Source organism: Mobula hypostoma, chromosome 20, assembly GCF_963921235.1.
Source record: "Mobula hypostoma chromosome 20, sMobHyp1.1, whole genome shotgun sequence".
NCBI lineage: Eukaryota > Metazoa > Chordata > Chondrichthyes > Myliobatiformes > Myliobatidae > Mobula > Mobula hypostoma.
Genome location: NC_086116.1, coordinates 19,761,080 through 19,780,460, shown reverse-complemented (window position 1 = coordinate 19,780,460; position 19,381 = coordinate 19,761,080). Strand labels below are relative to the sequence as shown.

Below are 19,381 nucleotides of genomic sequence, written 5' to 3'. Positions count from 1 at the left end.
TGTACAAGGATGTCTGCAATGGGACATGAAGGCACTAGGCATCAACATTGAGTCTTGGGAGCAACCTGCAGCCGATTACACCAGGTGGAGAAGCACCCTGAAACAACACTTTAAGACAGGTGAAGAAAAATTCCAAAAAGCGGAAGAAGACAAATGGGCCCATAGAAAGGAACGCGGCAGCTGTAAAGATTAAGGCAATGCTTTTAAAGATATACGATAGTATGTGTTGGAGGGTGGTTAAAAGAGAAGAATAGGAATAAATGTGAGGTGGAGTTGGTGTGGACTGCAACAGGGATCTGTGAAGGAACCTTAATTTTAGATGTAATTCTGCATGAATAATTGATTTGACCCATAGGGTGCAGGAAATTGAGGAACAAAATAATGCGGATACAGATACATTAAATGTAATCTGCTGACATATTTGGAGAATAAAATCTGCTCAAACTGGTTTTGCAAGTGAGTTGCATTGTCTATAAAAGTAATTACATAAGTGTAGCCCCCCCGGCCACCCTCACGGCCGCTCGGCTCGCTGTTGTCTAGGGAAACAGCCTCAGCCCCGGCAAACTGGGCAATTCGTTTGTGTGGATGCTGTGTGAGGTACCCCACCCCGCCCAAATAACAGACAATACACCAGATGCAATTAAATGATAGACAGTTTATAGATATTACTGGAACTATATAATTAAAAGAGAATAAAATATAAAAGGAAAATAAAAGGCGCCACACTTATCAAAGTTCAATCTCTTCGTGCACAAAACCCGTTGGAGCTCAAGGACCTCCTTCTTCACCCTGCGACCCCCTCGGACCATCTCGACCGGCCGCCTGGGACCAACAACGGTGGTTGACCAGACGCTCCACACGAGTCCGTCTCCGTCTCCTCGCCGCACGTCCCGCTCGGGGTCCGACCCCGTTAGCAGACTCACAGCACCTCGTCCATCCTCTGTCTCGCTCTCCCGCCTTCTGCCCCAAAACCCCGTGCATACAGTATCTTCAAATACACCAAAACCATAACAACTATCCCAATTGGTTAATAGCACTCTCTTATCACACTCCAAAGCAAAAACAAACTGCTAGCGCAAACTTTTGCAGCGTTTAACACAACAAAGCCGCATTCCCCAGATTAACATAACAAAGACGTCATTTTAATTAGCCTCCGCAGTAACATAAAAGTCGAAACCCCCTTACATAAGTAGATTGTATAAGAATTTGCTGAAACTACAATCGAGTAGTGTGCACAATTTTGAACTTTACCAAAGATTGTAGAAGGGAAATATTAGCAAACTAAATTCATGAGGAAGTAGAATGAATTTATGTTGCACATTGAAATGGAAGAGAAAATCATAAGGGTTAAAGATTAAATATTTAAGGGGAACATGAGGGGGAACTTCTTCACTCAGAGGGTAGTGAGTGTGGAATGAGCTGCCAGTGGAAGAGGTGGGTGCAGGTTTGATTTCAGCATCTAAGAGAAATTTGGAATGTACATGGAATGGGTGTGGAGGCTATGATCCAGGTGCAGGTCGATGACACGAGGCAGTATAATATTTTGGCATGGACTTGATGGGCCGAGGAGCCTGTTTCTGTATTGTAGTGCTCTGATTTCTCTTTCTGTCCTTCTGTTCTGAGGCTGTGCCCTCTGCTCCTCGATTGCCCCACTGTTTGAGAGAAATGTTCTCTCTATTCAGGCCTTTCAGTATTCAGCAGGTTTCAAAGAGACCCCTCTTCATTTTCTAAACTCCTGTGAGTACATGTGCCGAGCCATCAAACACTCTGCATATATTAACCTTTCATTCCTGGGATCATTCTAGTAAACTTTTTCTGGACACTCTCCAATTCTAGAACATTTTTTTCTTAGATATGGGGCTGAGAACAGCACACAATACTCTAAAAGTTGTCTAAGCAACATCTTATTATGCATTATGCCTTCACTTTTATCTTCTGGTCAAGGGTCCAGAGGAGGTTTACGGGAATTATTCCAGGAATGGAGGGGTTAATGCATGGGAACATTTGATTTCTCTGGGCTTATATTAGCTGGAGTTTAGGAGAATGAGTGGGGATCTCATTGAAATCTATCAAATATTGAAAGGCCTAGATCAAGTGGTTATCGAGAGAATGTTTCCTATAGTGAATGAGTCTTGGACCAGAGGGCACAGCCTTAGAATAGAGTGACGTCCATTTAGAACAGAGATGAGGAGGACTTTCTGTAGCCAGAGGTGGTGAATCTGTGGAATTCATTGCCATAGACGATTGTGCAGGCAGAGTCATCGGGTATATTTAAAATGGAGCTTGATAGGTTCATGATCAATCAGAGTGTCAGAGGATACAGGGAGAAGGCAGGATTATGGGGTTTAGAGAGATAATATATCATCCATGATGGAACATCGGAGCAGACTCAGTGGGCTGAATAGTTGATTCTGCTCCTCTGTCATATGGTCCTCTCAAAATGAATGCCATTATTGCATTTGCCATATTTACTATTGATTCAACTTGTAAATTAACTTTTAAGGCAGGAGTTTCCAACCCTTTTTATGCCACGGACCCATACTATTAACAAAGGGGTGTGTGGACTTCAGGTTGGGAGCCCCTGCTTCAGGGAATCCTGTCCCAGAACATCTCTGATTTCTGAATTTACTCTCCATTTAGAAAATATTCTGTGCCTTCATTCCTTTTACCAAAGTGCATAAGCATACACTTCCCTACACTGTATTGCATTTGGCACTTCTTTGCCCATTCTTCTACTCTGTCCAAGTCCTTCTGCAGACACCCTGCTTCCTCAATACTCCCTGCCCCTCCACCAATGTTTGTAAAATCCACATACTTGGCCACAAAGCCATCAGTTCTGTCATTCAGATCATTAACATATAACATGAAAAGTTGCAGACTCAATACTAACCCCTGTGGAGTATGACTAGCTCTGGCAGCCAACCAGAAAAGGTCCCTTTTATTCCCACTGTTTGCCACCTACCAGTCAGCCAATTTTCAGTCCATGCCAGTACATTTACTGAAACACCATGGGCTCTTCCATTGTTTAGTAGCGTCATGCCCAGTACTTTATTAAAGACCTTCTGAAAATGTAATTAAGCAACATGCATTGACTCTCTGTTGTCTTTTCTGCCTGTTACTTCCTCAAATAATTTCAACAGATTTGTCAGTCAAGACTACCTCTCAAGGAAGCCAGGTTGACTTTGGCCTATTTTATTGAGTGCTTCCAAGTACCCCAAAACTTCATCCTTAATAATGAGCTCTAAAATCTTATCGAACACTGAAGTCAGACTAACTGGCCGATTATTTCCTATCTTTTGTTGTCCTCCCTTTTTGCCTTCTTAAAAAGTGGAGTGACATTTGTAATTTTCCAGTCCTCTGGAATCATTCCAGAATCTAGTGATTCTCGAAAGATCACTACTAGTACCTCCAGAATCCCATTAGCTACCTCTTTCAGAAGTGTAAAGTCTAATCTATCTGATCCCTGCAAATTATCTCCCTTCAGACCTTTTAGCTTCCTGAGCATCTTCGTCTTAGTAATAATGTCTACACTTATCCCTGCCCTCTGTTGCTCCTGAATTTTCGCCATACTGCTGGTGTCTTCCACAGTGAAGACTGACGCAAAATACTTAATAATTTTATCCGCCATCTCTTTGCTCTCCATTGCGCTCAATCCAGTGACTTTTTCTAGCAATCCCACATCCACTCTACATAATTATTCTTTATATATCTGACAAAAAGTTTAGGTATCCTCTTTTTATGTTATTGGGTGACTTAACTTCATATTTCATCTCTTCTCTCTTTATTGCTATTTTTTAGTTGCCTTCTGTTGATATTTAAAAGTTGTCCACTCCTCCATCTTCCCGCTTTTTTTTTTGCTATATTGCATGCACTCTCTTTTGCTTTTATACTGTCTTGGAATTCCCTTGTCAGCCATGGTTGCCTCATCCTCCCTTCAGAATACTGCTGCAACATTACCCTTTTTACATGTCTTGTTTATCTCCTGTTGTAACTTGTACCCCACATCCTGGCCACTGTTTGGAGCCCTGTAGATAACTCCCATCAGTGACATTTTAACCCTGCAGTTTCTTAACTCTAGCCATGAGTATTCTACATCTGATCCTATGTCACTTCTTTCTAAGGATTTGATTTCATTTTTTTAAACCAATAAAGCCAACCCCTACCACCACAACCACCACCACAATTGAAATGAAGCAAACAATGGGAGAAAAGTCTCAGAATATTGTGGAAAGTAAGTATTAACAAAAATGAAGCATTGGACTCATTATTCATTATTCATTATTCACTGCCGAGTTAATGAGGGCAGTCTGGGCAGTATGGCCATCTATGCTGCAACATGAATTATTCTTCACTATTAGTGTTGATTTGGTTGGTGATACTGGGAAAGTTAATGCTCCATATGTCTATGAAGGTTCTCAGTCATCCAGGTCATTGTATATCAAGCAGTAGTAAATCAAGGCGACTGGACTTGCTGTGTTGTCTACTGCTCCATAGGTATTTTGTAGGAATGTTACAATAACTGACTGTAAAGATTAGTGTACAGAAGTACTTAGTGTCATATGACACAAAAATATACCATTGTCTTGGTTGATTGTGATGTCTGTCTGCTCTCATCCCATTTGCCCTCATTAGGCCTGAATCCCTCTGCTCCCTTCTTCTTCAAGTATATGTCCAAATGCCTTTTTAAGATTTTGTAAATGTATCTGCCTCTACCACTTCCACTGTAAACCTACTTTGTACGTGCACCGCCCTCTGTGTGGGCAAGCCTGCCTGTCTGATTTGTACATTTCTTCCCTTTGTTCTTAAACCCATAACCTCTAGTTTCAGACTTTCCTATCCTAAAATCAAGTCTCTGACTGTCGACACTATCTGTGCCCTCATAATTTAATAAATGTCTATAAAGTCAGCTTTCAGCTTCCTACGTTCCAGTGGAAATAAACGTGGTTTATGCAACCTCTTTTTACATAAGCCTTACATTTCAAGCAGCATCTCTTTTACATTATTTCTAATGCTACCTCATTGTAAAAAGGTTACTGTGCTGTGGCAATCCGAATTATACACATTAATTCAAGTGTGGCCTGATCATGTCATTAAGATTGCCTCATGCTATGATTAACCAAGTTATGTTTGCAATAACAAATATTTCTCAAAAACCAATTTTTAAGATTACTCCGTTGTGCAAGAAGCTTTACTCATTAACTTCATTTATGCTCTACACATGAAAATTATTTGTATTCAGTTCCTTGTATCCTCCCGGCTCTTTTGCTGTTCAGCTTGACAAACATCATACTTGTGACATCAGAATAATTACAGTACTGTCTTTGACATTCAAGGCTTATTGCTTTTCTCCAAGGTACAGGAACTTGGAAAGCATCCTGCAGGTGATGACATCCCTATGTGCCTGTTGCCGTTATTGTTCTTGGTTCAACAACACTTCCAAGTGCAGATTTGGGAGGTGTTATTGTAGCAGCCTAGTCAAGTGACAGATGAATGCAGCTGAATGCCAGTAGCAGAGGAAGTTAGTGTACATGATGGTAACTGGGATGTTTATCGAGCAGATTAACAGGCTGGTTTGTCCAGAATGGTATTGAGATGCTTGTCATCATGGCAAGATGAGTGAAATCCATTCCACTCCATTTGTGCTGCATATCAAAGTTGATGATGAATCAGCATAGAGGAGGGAGATTGAAAATTTGGTTGAGTTGTGTAATAACAACAGCCTCTCACTCAATGTCAATAAGACCAAGACTTGTAGGAGAGGGAAACCTGAGGTCCTTGAACCAGTACTCATAGAAACATCAAAGGCGTAGAGGTCAGTTACTTTAAATTCCTCAGTGTCACTATATCAGAGTACCTGTTCTGGACATATCATATAAATATAATTGCAAAGAAAACACAAACACCTCTACTTCCTCAGGAGTCTGCAGATAATCAGCATGTCATCAAAAACCTTGGCAAACCTCTATAGATATAGGTTAGAATGTATGCTGACTTGCTGCATTGCAGCCTAGTATGGGAACATCAATGCCTTTGAGCAGAAAATCTTGCAGAAGGTAGTGGATTTGGCCCAGTACATCACAGGTAAAACCCTCCCAACCATTCAGCACATCTACATGAAACATTGCCTTAGAAAAGCAGCACCCATCATCAAAGATCCTCACCACATTGCCATGCTCTCTTCTCACTGCTGCCATCAGATAGAGGGTACAGGTGCCTCACCTCGCACCACCAGGTTCAAGAACAGTTACTACCCCTGAACCATCAGGCTTTTGAACAAAAGGGGTTAGCCACAGTCATCCTATTTCAGGTGTTCCCAGAGCTGATGGTCTCACTTTAAGGACTCTTTATCTTGTTATTTCATGCTCTCGCTATTTATTACTACTTATTTATATTTGCAGTAGCACAATTTGTTGTTTATTGATCCTGTTTACAGTTACTCTTCTATAGATTTTCTAAGTATGTCCTTAGGAAAAATAATTTCAGTGTTGTATGTGGTGACATATATGTACTCTGATAATAAATTTTACTTTGAACTTTTGAACTTTGAATACTAGAAGATTTTGGGATATGGGAAGGAATGCTATCAGTGATCTAGTTGAGTTTTTGGGTTATTGTCTTCCATGTTGTTGATAATGGAGGACGACGATTACACTATTGAATGTCATGGATAAGTGGTTAAACTCTCCTGTCTGAACATTGTCTGTATTGCATGTTCTACTTCATTTTCTGAGGAGTTGCAAATGGAAAATGAGGACAGCTCCAGAGGTTAGGGTCCTAAACTGAAGCATGGCTAATTTAGGCAGTTAAGAACAGAAGTCAATTAGAGGGCAATGAACGAATAACATGTCAAAGGCTTCTAAGAGCGTAATATCAAGAGTGCAAGAGCAGTTGTTTCTGTTCGGGTGAAGAGTAAATCTGTTAAGTTCAGAGAAGCTTGGCTTATGAGTGATATTGAGGCTGTGCTTAAGAAGAAGAATGAAAGGAGGTTGAGATCCAGTGAATCCCTTGATGACTAAAAAAAATACATATACTCTTAAGAGAAAACCGAGAGGGCAAAGAGAGGGTATGGCATTGATCTGGCAGTTAAGGTTAAGGAAAATCCCAAGAGGTTCTATAATTTAGATAAAGTGTAAAAGGCTGGCAAGGGAGAATTGCTACACTTGTCTCAAGCTGTAGGAGGTGGGTGGGGTTTTTAATGAATTTACTCCTCAGTAAACTGTGGTGTTTACTGAGGAGAAAATCATGGTTGCTCATGAGATACAGGACGCAGGTGTAGATGTTTTGGAAAATCTTCATATTTTACAGTCTTACAGCACATTCAGGTGGATCAAACTCCAGGGCGTGCAACCTTGAACTTTGAGAGGTTAGATGAGAAATCACGGAGGCCCTTGCGAAGATATTTCCTTCTTTATGAGCTCCTGGAAAATGGAAGGTGGCTAATGTTGTTCTGTTGTTTACAGAAGGTAACAAGGACAAATGAGGGAACTACAGGCTGGTCAGCCTGACTTCAGTATTGGGAAAGTTACTGGAGGGAATTCTGAGGGACAGGATCTACCTACATTTGGATAGAGAGAGACACACACACACAAAATGCTGAAGGAACTCAGCAGGCCAGGCAGCATCAATGGAAGAGTACAGCCGATGTTTTGGACCAAGACCCTTGAGCAGGATGGAGTCTGATTTGGAAGAGTCAGTGCAACTTTGTGGGTGAAAATTTGTGCTTGATCATTTTGTGAAGAAGTAACAAACAGTGTAGATGAGGATAGATCAGAGGATGCTGTCTGTTTGGACTTTAGCAGTTGCTTTGACAAAGTCACATATCGTAGGCTAGTCTGGAAGGCTAGGTCCCATGGAATTCAGGAACAACTCATTCAGTGGATTCATAATTGGCTGAGGTAGGAAGTAAAGAGTGGTGGAGTCTTAAGTGCTATGAAAAAGGTAATGTGGCAATGCCTGCTGACTGTGGGCAAGGGATGCTAAGGAGAATGGGAATGTCCTTTGATCTTTGAGAACATTACTTATGAAAGAATGCACATAGCATGGACCTCAGTTTGACTACCATTGACATTTCCATGGGGAAGCAGGGTTCCCTTTTGGCATTAACTGAGTTGTTATTTAACGGTGCCTCATGCTACTTCAGTCAGACCTGCTTTGCAAGAACAAAGAAAGCACTTGATCTAATAGTTGTGGTCTGGAGGCAAGAGTTCAAAGTAAAATTATGTCACCACATACAACCCTGAGATCCTTTTCCATGTGGGTGTACTTAGCAAATATATAGACCAGTAACTGTTAACAGAATTAATGAAAAACAGACAGTGCAAATGCAAATATAAAGAAATAGCAATCACATGAAATGAAAGACCATGACATAACAAGATAAACTGTCCTAAAAGTGAAACCATCGGCTGTAGGAACACCAGAAATAAAATGTTCAGTTATTCCCTTTTATTCAAGAGCCCAATGGTTGAGGAGTAGCAACTGTTCTCAAACCTGGTGGTGCAAGTACTGAGGCACCTGTACCTTCTACCTGATGGCAGCAGTGAGAAGGTCTGGGTGGTGAGGATCTTTGATAATGGATGCTGCTTTTCTACGGCAATGTTTCTTATAAACATGCTCAATAGCTGAGAAGCCTTTAGCTCTGATGTACTGGGCCAAATCTACTACCTTTTGTAGGATTTTCTGCTCAAAGGCATTGGTGTTCCCATACCAGGCCGTCATGCAGCCAGTCAGCACACTTTCCACCACACATCTGTAGAAGTTTGCCATGGTTTTCAATGTCATCTTGGACCTCTGTGAACTCCTGAGGAAGTAGAGGCGCTATTGTGCTTTCTTTGCAATTATATTTATATAATATGTCCAGGACAGATCCTCTGAAATAGTGACACCCAAGAATTTACAGTAACTAACCCTCTCCACCTCTGATCCTCTGAGTACTGACTCATGAACCTCTGGTTTCCCTTTCCTGAAGTCTACATTCGGTTTCTTGGTCTTACTGACATTGAGTGAGAGGTTGTTGTTATGACACCACTCAGCCAGATTTTCAGTCTTCCTCCTGTAAGTTGATTCATCTCTATCTTTGATGTGGCCCACAACAGTGGTATCATTAGCAGACTTGTATGGTGTTGGAGTTGTGCTTAGCCACACAGTCATAGTTGTAAAGTAAATAGAGCAGGGGGCTAAGCACACGTCCCTGTGGTGCTCCTGTGCTGATGGAAATTGTGGTATAGATGCTTTTGTCAATTTGAAATGGCTGGGGTCTGCAAGTGAGGAAATCTAGAATCCAACTGCACAGAGGGGGTATTGAGGCTCAGGCCTTGGAATTTACTCATTAGATTTGATGGGATGATGGTATTAAATGCTGAGCTGTAATTGATGAAGGGCATCCTGATGATTGTGTCTTTGCTGACTTCAGTACTCGACCAAGTACTCCATCCGGACTGGGTGTTTTCCTTGGATTCACTCGCTTGAAGACAGCCCCCATGGCGTCTTCAGATACTGAGAGCAAAGGATCATCGGGAGATATAGGGCCAAGGCCAAGGATTAGCAGAGAGACTCTTACTGCGTTGGTCCCTCCAGTGCTGTAGTGACCCACCCACACATCTATAATGTGACAATACAGCTCCTTAATCCATTTTAATTTGGTTGGAAAAACACGAATTTAAACTTCCTTCCTGAACAGTACTGAGAGGTGCCATCTTGTGGTTGGTAGTTGAAAACCTTGTGTGATTTTATTTCAAGTCAGAGAAACAATGAGAGCCCGCGATGGATTGACTAATAACGCTGTTTTTTCCTTGTAGGCATAACTGCCAGTAAGAGGGCGACATGCTCAGATGCAGCGGTCGCAGCAGGAACAACCAAAGATGTTATTGTCTGTTTTAATCAGAATCAGGTTTATTATCACCGGCATGCGATGTGAAATTTGTTAACTTAGCAGCAGCAGTTCAATGCAATACATAATCTAGCAGAGAGAAAAAAATAAATTAAATGAAACATAATAAATAACAAGTAAATCAATTACGTATATTGAATCAATTTTTTTTGTGCAAAAACAGAAATACTGTATATTTTTTTAAAAAAGTGAGGTAGTGTCCAAAGCTTCAATGTCCATTTAGGAATCAGATGGCAGAAAGAAAGAAGCTGTTCCTGATTCGCTGAATGTGTGCCTTCAGGCTTCTGTACCTCCTACCTGATGGTAACAGTGAGAAAAGGGCATGCCCTGGGTGCTGGAGGTCCTTAATAATAGACGCTGCCTTTCTGAGACACCGTTCCCTAAAGATGTCCTGGGTACTTTGTAAGCTAGTACCCAAGATGGAGCTGACTAGATTTACAACCTTCTGCAGCGTTTTTTGGTCCTGGGCAGTAGCCCCTCCATACCAGACAGTGATGTAGCCTGTCAGAATGCTCTCCACAATACGTCTATAGAAGTTTTTGAGTGTATTTGTTGACATGTGAAATCTCTTCAAACTCCTGATAAGGTATAGCCGCTGTCTTGCCTTCTTTATAACTACAGCGATATGTTGGGACCAGGTTAGATCCTCAGAGATCTTGATACCCAGGAACATAAAGCTGCTCACTGTCTCCACTTCTGATCCCTCTTTGAGGATTGGTATGTGTTCCTTCGCCTTACCTTAAATCAGCTCTTTCGTCTTACTAACATTGAGTGACAGGTTGTTGCTGCGGCAGTATTCCACTAGTTGGCATATCTCACTCCTGTATGCCCACTTGTCACCAACTGAGATTCTACCAACAATGGTATCATCATCAAATTTATAGATGGTATTTGAGCTATGCCTAGCCACACAATCATGGGTATAGAGAGAGTAGAGCAGTGGGCTAAGCACACACCCCTGAGGTGCGCCAGTATTGATCGTCAGCGAGGAGGAGATGTTATCACTTATCCGCTCGGACTGTGGTCTTCTGGTTAGGAAATCGAGGATCTAATTGCAAAGGGAGGTATAGAGGCCCAGGTTCTGCAACTTCTCAATCAGGATTGTGGAAAAGATGGTCTTAAATGCTGAGCTATAGTCAATGAACAGTATCCTGACATAGGTGTTTGTGTTGTCTAGTTTGTCTAAAGCCATGTGGAGAGCCACTGAGATTGCATCTGCCAATGACCTATTGTGGCGATAGGCAAATTTCAATGGGTCCGGGTCCTTGCTGAGGCAGGAGTTCAGTCCAGTCATAACCAACTTCTCAAAGCATTTCATCACTGTCAATGTGAATGCTACCAGGCGATGGGCATTAAGGCAGCCCACATTATTCTTCTTAGGCACTGGTATAATTGTCGCCTTTTTAAAGCAAGTGGGAACTTCTGCCCGTAGCAGTGAGAAGTTGAAAATGGCCGTGAGTACTCCCGCCAGTTGGTTGGCACAAGTTTTCAGAGCATTTCCAGGTACTCCATCAGGACCAACTGCCTTACGAGGGTTCACTCTCTTTTAAAGACAGTCTAATATTGGCCTCTGAGATGGAGATCACAGGATCATCAGCTGCAGCAGGATCTTCACAGCTGTAGTTGTGTTCTCCCTTTCAAAGCGTGCTTAGAAGGTGTTGAGTTCATCTGGTAGTGAAGCATTGCTGCCATTCATGCTATTAGGTTTCATGTTGTAGGAAGTAATGTCTTGCAGACCCTGCCAGAGTTGCCGTGCATCTGATATCACTCCGACCTCGTTCAAAATTGTCTCTTTGCCCTTAAAATAGCCCTTCACAAATCATACCTGGTTTTCTGGTACTAGCCTGGGTTGCCAAACTTGAATGCCACAGATCTAGCCTTCAACAAACGACGTACCTCCTGGTTCATCCACGGCTTTTGGTTTAGGCATACTGCTGGGCATTAACAACTTTAGGTACTGCAAGTCTACCCCATCAGCGAGTTGCTTGTTGGCGGAGGAGCTGGAGTTAGTGCGGACTGTGTTGCTGCCTGCAACAGAGAGTTGTCAAAGAAGGTGCGTGAAGGCGGTGTGCAGTCGAACAGTGAGTAACTGTCTTAGTCGTTTTTAGAGTGATCACAAAACCCTGCTGGACATTGGTAATGTGGAAAGGTGCAGGTCCGGTTCACTGGTTTATTGGTAGGACCGACGGCAAGAAATCTGCTTGGCATCAGCTGTAGCACGGACTAGGCGTCATGTTGCAGTATCATCTGTTTCAGTCATGCAGGAGAGATTTCGCTGGAGGCAGTGTGACTCAGTGTCCATGCTAGCATTGGGCTGCACCAGATATTTGCGCATTTTTTAGATTTTTAAAAAAATTGCTAATTACCTTTCTTAAAAGTTAAATATATAAGGATTTCCGTAGAAGACTGTTATTGTATGTCAGAAATATTTAAACTTTTTTCAGTACGGTCAATTTTGGTTTCACGGGTATAGCCTGTTTTGGCCACCCATCGTGATGCTGGTTTTATCTTCCAAAGTGCACAGGGCCTCACCGGAAAGTACTGTGACTTACCGTCTATATAGGTTCCGCATAGGGAAAGCACATTGGGTGGCATAGTAGTGAAACTGATGAAGATGCTGTCTCAGAGTTCCAGTGCTTGAGTTTAATGCACGCCTCTGGCTCACTCTGGAGTTTGCATGTTCCCCTGGATGCATGGGTTTCCAAGTGCCCCATTTTCCTCTCCGATCTCAAGTGCATGGAGGTTGGTTGGTTCACTGGAACTGTAAATTGGCTCTTGTGTCTAAGTCAGGGATTCCCAACGCCTTTTTTTTTAATGCCACAGACCAATACCATTAAGCAACCCCAGGTCTCAGTGAATTGCAGAATCTCGAGGGAGCTAATGGGAGTGTTCATTCTTTTCTCTGTGGAGACAAGGCTGTGAACTGATCTGGCTGCTCTGCCTTTTTGCCCCACTGGTGTGATGAGCTGGGACTGAGGTTTGGGCCTGCTGTGGCTGCTCCGGGAGTGGATCTGGGGCTCAGTCTGGTTTGGAATGCTGTGGCTTGCTTCTGTCGTTTACATGATTTCTGTTTTTTTTCCTCTCTGTGCAGTGACTTTTGATAGCTTTTTTTTAAATAGGGTTATTCGGGTTTCTTGCTTTCTGGTTGCCTGTAAGCAGATAAATTTCAAGGTGTATAATTTATACATTCTTTGATAATAAATGTGGTTTGAATTGAATTTTGTATTTGAATTTGAATATGGGCAGAATAAAATAAAATAAATGGGTTAACATGGACCATTGGGCTGAAAGACTTGTTTCTGTGCTGTCTGACTGTCTCAAGTTATGTTCATGACTTTTTCATAAGCCAGTTTTGGGTTCAGCAAATTCAGTATCTACAAGATCTACTCCTGTTTTTCTTCTTTGCTTTAATCCAGCTGCCAAAACACCTGTAATATGCTCTTTTGTTTTATGAATTTCTTATGTTTTGTATCTGCTTTTGATTCATGTGCCTGTTCGTTTTGTTTTGTGGGACGATTTTTTTTATAGCAATGTGTTGTGTTGTGAGAAGTCCACAACCCATTTTAAACTCAAGTTTACGGAGATTTATTGAGCAAATCTTGACTTTCTAATCCTTCTAATCCACACAGATTACTGCTTAAGTCATTGTAATGTATACTGCTTAGAATATTATGAACCAGAGAATATAATGCATTTTAAGTGAAGGTGTAAGGTGAGGGCGGATGAAGAAAGAAGCTGGAAGGGGTTGGGGAAGGAGTAGGGAGGTGATGGGCAGGTGAGTAAAAGGCCTGAGAAGGTAAGTAACCATAATGAGGAATGGAGAAGGAGGGAGGTGAGAGTTATTACTGGAAGTTAGAGGAATTGATGCTCATGCCATCAGGCTGCAGGCTTCCCAGTGTGGCCAATTGACTGAGTTTGGCCTCAAGGCAGTAGAGGAGGCCATGTTTCCATGTTCATGTGATACGTAATCGGAATCTGAAGCTCATGCCAAAAAGTATGTTGCATTGCTTCTGTACAGCATTCAAGCATCTCCACAAGAACCCCCACCCCCATCCCTCTCCTCTGGCTTCAGCACCTTGACCAATCTGGCCCAGTGCTTAAATCAGCTAAATAGCATTTTGCTTTTGAACTTGGGCCTTGCTGCTCCAATACGCTCTTGGGCCTGGAATCCGCCGGTTCGATTCAGCCCGTACCCAACCTTTCCAATCTGGCCCAGCGCTGAAGTCGGTTAAATGTCGGCCTTTTCCTTGCTCTTGGGCCTGGGTCCCACTGCCTCGATTCTGCCTCGCTTCAGCTCTCCTAGCTTCAGTTCTGCTGCTTCAAATTGGGTCCAAGTCCACGACAGCAATGGCCAAACATTGGCTCATCCCCCGCTCCCTGTCTTGGGCCCTGTTGCCTCAATTCCGCCCATACACGCCACGCTGCATCCATCTTACACCTTCGAGACTTCAGTTCACACCGCAAAAATGCCAGATAATACAGGTGGTTCAAAAGCTCACCTCCAAAGGGAAGTTGCAGGCTACTGATTGCAGAGACCAGAGCAAAAGTGTGTTTAATAGAGTAGTTCATAGTTTAATTTGTTGCCAGCAAGTCATCCCTGTGCTTCGCCAGCAGCATCATAAACTGGCAAAGTCAAAGCCAAAATAAATCTATTATAAAAGTATATGTGCTGTATGTCACCAAAAATTACTTGAGATTCATTTTCCTGCAGACATTTACAGGAAAGAAAAGAAATACAGTAGAAAATATGGAAAATTTTGCATAAAGGCTGACAAACAAAAAATGTGCGAAAGATGACAAATTGTGCAAGTAAATGAATAAATAATATTGAGAGCATGAGTTGTAGAGTCCTTGAAAGTGAGCCTATAGTTTGTAGAATCAGTTTAGGGTTGAGGTGAATGAAGTATCCATCTTGGTTCAAGAGCCTGATGTTTGGAAGATAATAACTGCTCCTGAATCTCCTTCTTGATGACAGTTGTGAGAAGAGAGCATGGTGTTGGGGGCTCAATGATGGGTGCTGCTTTCTTATGGCAATGTTCCTTGTAGATGTGCTCAATGGGTTCATTAACTGTGTGGACATAAGAATTGATGTTGGAAACAAATTTCCTAAATCATAAAAAGTCCAGTTATTAATACTGTGTAGTTCCCTTCTCTTTTATTGTCTGGAAATGCAGTGTGATTCATTAATGTATGTTTGTTGCAGTACAAGTACATAATGTTTCAGTTGCCTTTAGTTTACATCGTACTGTTAATGATTACATACTTTCTATATCTGTTACCACTAGGTACTACAGTGCTACGATATTGCAGATGTCGGGAGTCCAAGATGACAAACTGGCAATATGGTTGGCAGCAGTCACAGCAGGAACCAACTTCATTTTCGCAATGGCTGGAGTCTGGCTGGTTGAGAAAGCTGGACGCAGAAAACTCACCCTATTTAGCCTTACAGGTTGGTAACTTAAATTCCTGAGTACTTGAATTAACAGTATTACAACCTTTTAGCCATGTCATAGAGCAGCATAATAGTTAGAGCACTGCTTTACAGCACTAGCATTTACCGATATGGATTCCAATACCCTGTGACGTCTGCAAGGAGTTTGTATCTACTCACCTTGACCGGCTGGTTTCCTCACATATTCCAAAGACATACAGTTAGGGTTGGTGAGTTGTGGGCATGCTACGTTTGTGCATGGCGACACTTGTGAGCTTGCTGATTTGATTTGATTTCGCACAATTGACACATTTCACTGTATGTTCCTAAGTATGCTGACAAATAAAACTGATTTCCACTTGACTCAAATTAAATAAGGAAAGTCGAGGCTCCCCTGAAAAATAACCGATGATTGAAATTTCTTGTAGCAATTACTGCGATTTAGTGATTACTTAAAGGCTTTCCATTCAAGGCATTTCCTTTTAATGATGATGTAATGAAGACACTAAGATAAACACCTTTGAAGGCTGATATTTATTAAATATGTCACATAAATTATTTTGGGTGCCCTTCTTATTCATGATGGTGCAATAAGAGAAAGTGGAAGTTTGCTTGTTTGCATTGATGCTGGTGATCTTGGAAACTGCAATGAAAGAAATAAATGATTCTGCAAGTTGCATTTCTGAGCTTCATAGTACAGATGAAATATTTCTATAAAGATACAATCAAATATTTGGACATATCACCCAGTTCTACAGTTGCCATGCTGCAAGTGTGAAGCTCCAAACCTTCAAAGAATATTGAAACTTAGTGCTGCATTTTGGTAAAGAGAAATTATTCTGTTTGAGTCGCAACAGATTTGAGTGAATGTGGCTTAACTTGAAGTAATACATGAGCTAATAACAGCCATGCAAATGAACAATCAATTTGCCAGCTGTTTCATTACATGGCTAGGTGTTTGACTTTTGTTCTGATGGTACTAGGGATGTCACAACTTGAGTCTTGAATTAATCAGAAGTTGGTGACGTTTTCAGTCCCAAAATATTTTAACAATGAATTCTACTAATACCAGTAATTCAGATTCAGATTATTGTTAACAATACAGGTTTCCCCCGCCATCCGAAGGTAGAGCGTTCTTATGAAACAGTTCGTAAGCTGAAGTGTCGTAAAGCAAAGAAGCAATTACCATTTATTTATATGGGAAAAATTTGTGAGCGTTCGCAGACCCAAAAATAACCTACCAAATCATGCCAAATAACACATAAAACCTAAAATAACAGTAGCATATAGTAAAAGCAGGAATGATATGATAAATACACAGCCTATATAAAGTAGAAATACTTCTGTACAATCATTGCCTGCACTGTTCTCCGCAGTGAAAATCTCACGGAAGCGCTGTCGGCAGAAACACAGCGCAAGTGCTGTTGGCAAAAAACACGGCGCAAGCGCTCTCGGCAGAAACACTCTCCCCAGTAACCTTTAAGCTATGAAGCTACCAAATCATACCAAATAACACATAAAAATACACAGCCTATATAAAGTAGAAATAATGTATGTACAGTGTAGTATCACTTACCGGAATTGGGAAGTCAGTGCCGAGCACACTGATGATGGTGTGTTAGGCTGAGTCCTCGGAGGCTGGGGTGGTGCAGTGGCCCCCACCCTCCAGGCTTCCGACCAATACCGATCCGTGAAGAATGCAGTGGTCCAGCGGTGGCTGGGACGCACCCAGCACATCTTTAAGAAAAAAGCCAAAATAAACAAGCTAATTAATTAGGTGCCGCCCGGCACGTAAACGTCGGCCCAGATCAGAGGCAAAGCAATTGGCAATCGCCTCTGATCTGGGCCGAGATTTACGTGCCAGGCGGTACCTAATTAATTAGCTTGTTTATTTCGACATTTTTTTCTCAAAGATGTGCTGGGTGCGTCCCGGCTACCGCTGCATTTTCCGCGAATCGGTATCTATCCGTGGCCCGAGGGTTGGGGTGGTGGGACACTGAGTTGTCGTCTGTTTCCATCAAGGCAAGCAGGTCATCTTCTTCTGTGTCTGCCTGCCTCGATGTTGAAGGTCGAGGTTCGTCATCTGCTGTGGCTGATGTGCATGGCTTGAAAAACGACAGTATGCTTGACTGCTTAGCCTCGCGCATTTTTCCATCATACAGTTCTTTGTAAGCACTCAAACCATCTTGCAAATATAACCTAAACCGACGTACCCTTTCAAAATTAAAGTCGTACTTTTATGCAATCATTGCAGCGAAAATCTCATGCAGTTGCTTCATGTTCAGTTCCTGAACAACTTCACTTTCAGTCCATTCGCTGCTACATTCGGTTTCAATTGTTATCCTTCCCTCTTCCTATTGCATCAGCTCTTCATCTATCAGTTCTTGGTCATGGGATGCCAAAACCTCTTCAACATCATCTTCGTCAGCTTCCACAAGCCAAACTCACTTTATCCTTACCTCGTTCACCGCGATCGAAACGCTTAATTATGTCTAGTTTTACGCTAAGTGTAACACCCTTACAAGCTCTTTTAGGCTTTTCCAACACCTTAGAACTCATCTTGCTAACGGCTGCTCCCAGGCACGTGTTTAAGCAATGCCGACTAGAATGCAGTTCCGAATCCGGGGGCGAGCGGCTGCTGGGGGCGCGCGCTTCCTTTGTTTTGTAACAGTGAAAACACCTTCTGTTAGCGAAAACAGGTAACTAATGTCGGTCTTTCATAACAGTGAGGTTTCGTAAAGCGAACGTTCGAAAAGCGGGGGACACCTGTAATACTGTTATCATTAGTAATAGAAATAACTGCAAATCAGGAAATCTGAAGCAAACTAAACAATACAAACTGCTGGTTGTTCAGGCTTAGAGTACAGAGGTTATTCCACTCGATGAAGTGACTGCAAAATATTATGGCAAATTAATGTTAGTCAAAAAAGAAAATGTTTTGGGCTCTTCAGTGATTCCACCATTTTCTCTTTGGTGTTCGTCTTGAGTTTTGGAGAAGGCTCGTAAACTCAATCACTGATTACTAGCATTGTGTTCCTTCCTCAAACATGTTTTTCAGTCATTTTGGGTTTTATGAAGCAAAAATCATTAATTATTGTTGATAGCAAATTATTTGTGCATCTCATTTAAGGGATGAAGTTCTGATGTGGTGATTTAATTTTTTAAGATTTTCTTTTAATTTTTTTTCAGGAACAACAGTAAGCCTTGTGATTCTAGCAGTTGGGTTTTTATTATCGGCTCTAACGTCACCACCTGTAACGCTGCACCCCAGAGACCCTTCTGGACGTAATGTCAGCTGTATGAATTATAAGTAAGTACTCTTTTTAGGGATTTAAGATAAAAGCTCTCATTGTTGTGAAGCTGTTCACTATTGTTGGGTTGTGACATGTACAACAGCCTTAAAGTGCAAAAAAAAACTACAGTTGTGGAATTCCCGTAAATGCAACCGATTGGTAAATCAGCTGACATGGTGATTGGGCACAAAGATGGATTCGAGGGTCGGCATTGATGGTGTTATGAATGAATGACAGGTTTGAAGAGCTATATGGCTTTGTACTGTTTCTGTTTCTTGCATTCTTAATGTCCACCTGGAGAGTAATGATGGAAATAGATAAAATATGAGGGGATGCCAAAGGCCTGATTTTAAAAAAAAATTAAAGCTGAAGTGAGTTTTTTCCATCATAAATTTATTTTCTTCCAGCAGTTCAAGCAGGAACAGGAACTGAAAACTGTACGCTCATTTGTAATTTTATCAGAGAATTTCAAAGCAGCAAAAGGAATGGTTTAGACACCATGTTAAATAACCTTAAGTTGCCCAACTCGGTATATGATTGAGTGACCAAGAGAGTTTGACAAGTATTGAGAAGAATCTCAAATTTGTGCCCTCAAATAGGTGGGGGGGGGGGAATTTTTGAAATGCTCATTTAGAATAGTTTCTATTTAATCACAATACTGATGATCGTGTTGAAAGTAATTATTACATAAGATGGCTAAGCATATTGAAGCATCAGTATAACCTTGTCAACTGCACATGGGGCTGTCTTTTCTGAGGTTTCATGTTT

The 19,381-nt window shown here is 41.7% G+C and overlaps 1 protein-coding gene across 4 annotated transcripts in view; it reads left to right on the top strand.

Annotated features, from left to right (window-relative positions):
- LOC134359363 (proton myo-inositol cotransporter-like) overlaps positions 1 to 19,381 on the top strand; it is a 169,136-nt gene that overhangs the window by 122,661 nt on the left and 27,094 nt on the right. For all 4 annotated transcript variants that reach the window (XM_063072499.1, XM_063072496.1, XM_063072495.1 and 1 more), the window contains 2 exons: positions 15,175 to 15,338; positions 18,510 to 18,630. In XM_063072499.1, coding sequence (XP_062928569.1) covers positions 15,175 to 15,338; positions 18,510 to 18,630 — 285 coding nt within the window. The remainder of the gene's footprint in view (positions 1 to 15,174; positions 15,339 to 18,509; positions 18,631 to 19,381) is intronic.